Source organism: Ostrea edulis, chromosome 7 (genome assembly GCF_947568905.1).
Source record: "Ostrea edulis chromosome 7, xbOstEdul1.1, whole genome shotgun sequence".
Lineage (NCBI taxonomy): Eukaryota > Metazoa > Mollusca > Bivalvia > Ostreida > Ostreidae > Ostrea > Ostrea edulis.
In genome coordinates this window covers 13342747-13350783 of record NC_079170.1, presented here as the reverse complement: position 1 = coordinate 13350783, position 8037 = coordinate 13342747, and the positions used below count along the sequence as shown (strand labels likewise).

The 8037-nt window shown below is 35.0% G+C and overlaps 1 protein-coding gene across 5 annotated transcripts in view; it reads left to right on the top strand.

Annotated features, from left to right (window-relative positions):
• Window positions 1-3870: 3870 nt before the first annotated feature.
• LOC125654070 (striatin-interacting protein 1 homolog) overlaps window positions 3871-8037 on the top strand; it is a 34564-nt gene continuing 30397 nt past the window's right edge. For all 5 annotated transcript variants that reach the window (XM_056143370.1, XM_056143369.1, XM_048883819.2 and 2 more), the window contains exon 1: window positions 3871-3974. In XM_056143370.1, the coding sequence (XP_055999345.1) occupies window positions 3894-3974 (81 nt within the window). In that variant the 5' untranslated portion in view covers window positions 3871-3893. The remainder of the gene's footprint in view (window positions 3975-8037) is intronic.

Here is an 8037-nt window from a genome sequence, read left to right as displayed (position 1 = left end):
TTCATTTGTTTCATAAACACAGTGTAGTCACAATGATGATAAGCAGACCTTGTTTGTGTACAGGAGGTGAATTTCACATCACAATGACACATCATTTAATCGCAGGGGAATGTCCCAGGCAGTTGGTTCTGTGATGTTAAAAACACAAGCCGGGAAAGACATCTGATGATGTTTTTCCACCAATTATATACCATTATTGATGTTTTTTGAGGTCAATACTACTCTGTGTCGACCTGAGAAACACAACACTGTATTGTGTATTGGCTGAGAAAATGTCAGTAATTGTTTTGTTATATGATTGAATAATTTAAACATCTAAACTGGCTTTTAGATCCTATGAAACTGTAACTGGAGGAGGGAAAATGCAACACACCAGACCGGGATTCGAACCATGACTCCCTGAAACTCTAGTCAGGTGCTCTACCAACTGAATTAACTGGCCACTGGTGATCAAAACTGTTTAACCCTACTTTTATCCCTCCTTATTATATTGTCGAAGACCCACAACCCAGATTTTTTTCTGCCCCTGGCAGGACTTTCACCTGCAAGCCCCGAGGTGGTCAATGGCACTAAATGTAACTGAAGGGGGAGGAATGCAATGAACCAGACCGGAATTTGAACCCAGGCTCCAAATTTCTAGTCGGGTATTGTATTGACTGCTACATGTATTTGGCCACTGGTGATCGAACCCGTCTGATGGCTACAAAGTATACCTCTTTGATGCTCATACAATGGAAGACCACGCGGAAAGTGATCAGAGACGTGATATTTGTTTATTATATGACTAAACAATTTAAAACTGGTGACTAGAACTTGCCAAATAATACCTGATCTGCCATATTTAGGCTAGGTTTCGATGTTGCTACATGTATATAATTCAACAATTGTTACTCCAGTATATGATGAAAGTCACCATTTCTAAATTCTTTACAATTCCATTACAAGACCTAGTTCAAAGTCAGTAGAGATGCGAGTTTTCATTAAATGACCAAAAAACAGTCTATGATATCAGTTTGAAAATCCTCAAATTATTTTTGTCTGATGTTGGAAAAATTAAAATGTATTATATAAATGATTAATTCAATAATTTCAGATTGGCTGAGATCCAACAACTTAATGAAAATAGAACACGTTCTCTTGCACATACCTTTTGTTTCGATTTGAACAGTATTTTACTCATGTATATATATAGAAAATACATCCATAAGTAGGATTAGGCAGCATGCACCACACCTACATAAGCTCTCTCCATAACGGTCTATTTTGTGTTGCCCCTGGACTTTATGATTAATCATATGGTTTATGTTGAATTTGACGCACTTTTGTTGTCAATGTAATATTTGATTTCTCCAACATTCGAAAGAAAGAGTTTCTAACCATACATGATAGCTTTAATTTGAGTGTTTGATGGGGGTTTTTTTAAGGGGGGGGGGGGGGTATGTAATGTACATGAGATGTTAGTCGTGTAATTTTAAAATAAATCTATCCGCCCCTCCCCCATAAATAAAGAAAACAGTTGAACAACAGATAAATGAAAATCCAGAAAATAGACTTGCCCGACACTTTTCATTATCAGTGAGATATATATAGAACCTTTATATTACAAGGCCATTAGAATTATCTATTTTAAAATTCAAAAGTTTGATAACTGATGCTTGTTTAATTTTGATAGTACATTTTGGTGTATTGACTATACTTACTACCTTTCCACTATTTCTGTGACTTCCCAATCTGCTGCAATTCACTTGGCGGCTTTTGCAATTGGTACATGTATATTTATTTGCCAACACCAGGGGCGCGGAGTGGACCGAAAACCCTTGGCTTGCGAAAAGTATGTGCTAACATATTTTATAGTAATATGATATTATAATTCATAGTAATATTCTTTTCGATGAGTTTTTTATTTTCACTTTTTGTTGAACGCACAATGTCATTTTGTTTGTTGTACTGTTTCTTTGACACAAAATTATAAATCAAATCATACCAACCATATTTCAAATATACACAAAATCTTTATCAGCTGATACTAGATTTTATATGTTCAGTCGAAACTCGGAAATACGGCTTGAAATATTGATATAACGCAAAACTTCACCGTGACACAACACCATGCGTAACGGTTATAGTTATAGAGAAATGAAAAGCATTTGTTCTCAAAATGTTTATATCATTACATGTAATTATGTTTTTACCTCAGTTCGCCCTTACATGATTGTGTTTATATTTCTACAACAAAAATCCAAAAAGTACAAGACACCCTTGATCTTCAATAGTCACTTGATCTGTCCATTATACCGAGCGAAGCTCGGACGGGCCGAAGGCCCGTCCGCGAAGCAAGGCTCTAAAGGTAACACGTATATAAAAGAAAAAAGTCAAAATCAGCAAAAGAAAAAGAGATCATCTCTATATACGTTCACTGAAATTTTCGTGATCCATATGGGCGCCGCCATTTATTTTTTCATTACCTGTTTCAACAGTTATTCGTGTTTTATTTTGAATGCCAATAATAGAAGACTCTAACGTGCAATTCGTAATTTAAACACTCAGTTTGTTCAAAGTGAATAGTATAATTATCATTGTAAGAGGTTTTAGCAAATAAATAGATATAAAACCGTAATACGACTAAATAGATGAACGAGTTCATGAGTTTCTTTAAATAAGAAGATACGATAAAATTACGGTTACTTTTTAACCATTTTGAATTTATTGGTTAATTTTGTTTGGTTTTAACTGTCTTTTTCGTTGCATACGGAATGTATTATTGTTGTTTATAATTGTTTGCTTTGAAAAAGAGAAAAAAGTCGAGGTTAAATGTGACGTCACAATGCACAGTTTACGTCGCCTTGCGGATCATGTAAAACTGTTCTCCCCATATAAACTCCTTTAATATTGAGATGTTACTGGGTGTTTAGCGCAAGGAAATTTCATTCAAAATATATATTTATAAAAGAATCATAATCTACCGTACTTAACGGAATTATGATTACCACTCGGGACACGGAGTTACGTACATGCTTCGCTCGGCCCAACGGTCACACCGTATACATATTAGAACCGCGATTCAGAAAACTTTCTCTGCTCTTGACCAAATGACTGCATGTGACGTCATGACCCATTGCCTGTTCTTTAGTTTACAATGAAAAATGAACTTCACAAGTCATGGGTTATTAATTTGTCACAACGCACTATGAGTCAATAATCTTTGACTTGTGAAGATGATGAACGTGGACTTTTTGTCTCTATAACAAAGTTTTGGCCCAGAAACAAATTTGATGTCCAGAATGATAGACGATAGACAGATGAATGGACGGCCAGACTTAATTATCCCTTGATCGTCGGAAACCCACAATTGGTCGCACCCCGTTTACCTCCCGTGGGACACAACGCCGATATTTTCGCATAACTCATTAAAATGCATGACCTATCGAGGACCAATAGGAATCGTCATAAGTATTCCCGGAACTGCAAAGAGTAAGCAGCACCGTGGGTTTCCGACGATGTGAACCCTTATACATGTACCATCCAACTGTTTACAGGGCTGTATCTATATGTTCTATACTAGATGAAATATAATTAGTTGTTTTTTTAATATGATCCTCCCTTGGGGCCCGATTGCTTGGCCCAAAGACAAATTTTACAATTTTGGTACAGACATTTCTGTTCATCATCATTATTATGCGGTCTGAGAATTCACTGGCAATTTTTGTTCCACAATTCTCCCAAAGGAAGAGGTTTACGAACGATGCATGAAAATGAAAAGCAGATGAGAACAGATTGCAAAAAGCCACCAATGAAATGACTTAGTAAAATAATTTTAGTACTTTCAGTACTTCGATTTTAGTGATAACGAAGTTATGCCCCTTGGTCAGAACTCTTTAGTAAACAAATTCAAGATGGAGGTTGGAAGTAAGAAAGAAGGCCTGCCAAAATTACGCGATATTTTGAGGAGACAGCGGGATGATTCACTTTCAGAGGTAGTAATTGTTTAATGCATTTGATAACAATGAACAGTTTGATGCACACCGCCACATAGTTAGAATGAGGCCAATCTGATTGTGTCGGTCCTCCCAGTTCGCTGTTTCTCCTGCTACTGTCAAACTTATCATCCACTGGCATAATCCGAGATTCCTCTGACTCTTAACCCCACTTTTATTTTGTGACTTCTGCGGAGGAGAGTCAGAGCGGACTCCATATTGAAAAGTGGGAATTCAGCGACACCAGCTGGTGTCGCTGCTTTACCTACCTCTTACAACTTTATTTCGCGGATCTATCTTCCAAGACGTGAGAAATCAGTTAACGGAAGATAAATCGATAAATAGATCATGATTAATACGATGCTATCGCCGTTTAAACGGCCCTAACACCGACAAATGGAGCATCACTTGAATTAGGTCGCCGCCTCGCCATTTGATTTCTTTGCGCATGACGTCAGCACATGTAAACACAAAATTCCATCGTTTAAACGGCGATAGCATCGTATTAATCATGATGTATTTGTAGAATAACATTCCGATAACTGAATCCTCGCGTCTTAGAAGATGGGTCCGCGAAATAAAGTTGTAAGAGGTAGGTAAAGCAGCGACACCAGCTGGTGTCGCTGAATTCCCACTTTTCAATATGGAGTCCGCTCTGACTCTCCCCCGCACATGTCAAATATAAAAGCGGGGGTAAGAGTCAGAGGAATCTCGGATTACCACTGGCATTAGTTTGTAGCAGGTCTGTACTTCGCGTTGTGTTTGTTTTATTTGATATGATAGTGGCGACTTCGAAACGACTCGACTACACTATGATTAGAAAATTGAAAATAAATTCAATAGAAATGAAAATAAGATAAATAACACTTTACGAATTTATTACCAGTATGAATGTGACAAATAAACACTCCTAAAGGCTAGAACTTAGCCTTTAAGGTAAGGTTTGCAACAACAGGGAAATAACTCTGGATATACCTCAGTGCAATTCGCGCTTTATGACGTCATAATGAAAAAGTGTGTCACGTCATAGTTGAATCGAGGGAAAATGACATAATATTTACTTGTTATCTACTACCGCTGTCAAGTGTCAAGCAGCGTATGTGTAACCCTCTATGACAAAATAATAATAATGTTTCTCAAATAATCATTTATAAATTATTTTCTTTGATATTATGAAAGTCTACAATTTTATATATATACATATGTAGTATGCGCTACGGTTAATTTCCATTCAAATTATGTTGTGGCCATGTAATATCTGTGAATCTTGCTCGGTAGGGAAAGTAGGATTTATTTTGATGCTGTTATAATCGATCATTGTTTGTGAATAGTATCCACAAAGTCAAGGTTCGAAATTAACGAAGCTAGGAATTTTTATGACATTCACAAGCATTTTTAAAAATAAACCCGACAATGCTCTCTAATTACATGCACTTCATATTTCAATGCTATGACATCTACATGCACTGATAGAGCGATTTATCGCATAAACTTTGAAATATAGAAAACGCGACTGATCTGATCATGGAAGAATAAAAAAGGGGTCTTCTCTAGCTAGTACATCTTAAAATAGTCTTAATTTTGCATAACGTCGACATAAAACAGATTTATTAGTGTAATTTTTACTAACTTTACATTACCCCTCCTCCTCTAGATCCACCACTGACCGGGCTTTATACTTTATATTGTCCCGAAGGTTACAGTTGTAAACAAACATCAAGCAATGGAACAAGGAGAGGGAAATTATTTCAAAGATGTAGTATATAAGACAGGTTTGGGCTAATGTAACATGGAATTTATGACGAAGCAGGACCGTGGAAAAAAACCCGGGATATTGAAAATATTGTATTGTATTGAATTTAGAAAAAAAAACTCAACATCTTAATTTCTAATAAATGTGATACTACAATACTTGACAAATAAATATAAATATCATTTTTGGGCTGGAATTGCATCTTATTCAGGAAAATACTCAATGCACTCTTCAAAAGTTGTACAATTATAAAACAAAGTGACAAATCGCATAAATGAAATAATTCTTTTTAATCTGTTATCATGGAAACAAAGCCCGGTGGGTAGTAATATATGCTCTCTTAAATATTTATGGTCCAAATATTATTTTTAAAGTAAATTTTTTCTGATGTAGATCTTATAAAGCTGTTCAATATACATTTTTTTTTTCCATGGCAACCAATTTAAATTTTATTCAAGATATAAAAAGTGCTATTTTCTGGTGTTTTAAAATAACATTTTTCTACCAAATAGTATAATCTTATAGATAATACTCTTTTAAAAATTATACCAGCTTTTTACCCCATATTAGTTTGCCTCGTGTAGTTTTTATACCACTGGTATTCCCTTTTGTACAAGGATCCCGAAAATGTAAAACATCACAAAAATAAGCCCATCTGGTCAAAAAACGACACAGGCAATTTTTTTTTAAAAAGTCAATTTTTAAAAGATAAATTCCTACTGAACATACTGATATGCAACATGTCTTTGTTCGCTACATGTCAAAATGTTGCAAACCTTACCTTAAACTATCAAGAATATGTTTTACGGCGTGACAGTGTTTGAGGGCTAAGCAAACAAATTTTGGCATTAGTATCTATATCCAAAACAGAACAAAAACAACCCGAAGTTAGCACGAGGTCGGAGCTGTATCAAAGCATCCTAATTTTGGATATTTGATCCGCTTATATATTGAACGCGGGAAATATAACGCAATTGATGTAAACAGTACATTGTGACGTCATATTCAGCGTCATTATTTAGCAAATTTACAAACATAGCGTTTGAACCACAACAACAAACATGACGTTAATCGTGGAGTGTTTATATATGATTAAGAAAATAAGATTTACATTCTTTTACGAATTTTATGTAACATCTCAGAACGACGTGAACTAGGGTACAGAAAAAAAATATTTATCACACGTTTTTTTAACTATTTTTCCAAGTGTAATTTACAGTACTGAATTGGTTTTTTCCTCTTTATTGTATGTGCCTCTGACATCTTGTGACATTAGGTAGGTTGACCTGGACCTCACTTCACCTTATTTGGTGTTGAGCTCAGTTTCAAAGCAATATTTTTATGAAAACGTTTACACTGATACATATTAGTGGTATCTATTCAACTGTGGCATGTTTTTTACCTTCACCTTTCCTGTGACCTTGACCTCTTTGTTCCCTATTTGATGGTTAGCATAGTTTCCAAGCAATTAATGAAAAATTATGTTTTTGCCCCTTTCTGAATATGGCCGGGGCATATAGTATTTGTCATGTCCATTTGTGATATCTATGTACATGTATATAAGTGTCTGAGAATCTGCATTTCATGTGAGTTTAAATTGTGTATTTTGTTTAAAGTAATTTTGAATAATGGTAGTAACCTTTCTATTGATAGCTAGGCAACATTTAACAAATACAAAAGTGCTATTTATCTTTATAGCAATTTTCTTAGAATTTTTGTAAATTTGAATAATATTCAGAGTGAAATGAATGGGTGATACTTGAGTCAAAAAGTTTAAAGATAAAGAAAAAATATTTTGAAAAAAGTTGACATTTTTTTAATTAGAACACTTCATTTTGCCATAGAAATAATGCATTAGATTGACAAGGGAGAATGTTTAAAAGGTTTTCTTGTAAACAACTGAGATTTAACTGTATGAAAGCTTTTATGCCCATATTCACTGTTACTCACACCTGCATGTGTCTTAGGTAAGCTAGGTTTATAGAGTAAGCCTAGTTCAGGTAAACTGGGTTTAAATCCTATTTGAGCTGATTTCACATTTAAACATCACCTCCGTTTCACACTTAAAATAAAACTGGTTTTACCTGAACCCCTGTTCTGTTTGCTTTTCTTTTCATTTGATATTACAATGGCTGGGAAGAAAGGTCCAAATTTACAGAACTAGAAAAGTGTATTCTTATTGATTCAGTCGGGTCAAAAAAGGTTTTCTCTGATTTGGTTGTAGATGATTTTCAAGCATGTCCGTTATACGGAGAGTATCACGTACGTTTACAAAAACGGAATCTTGCACAAAAATCCTCCTATTATAAA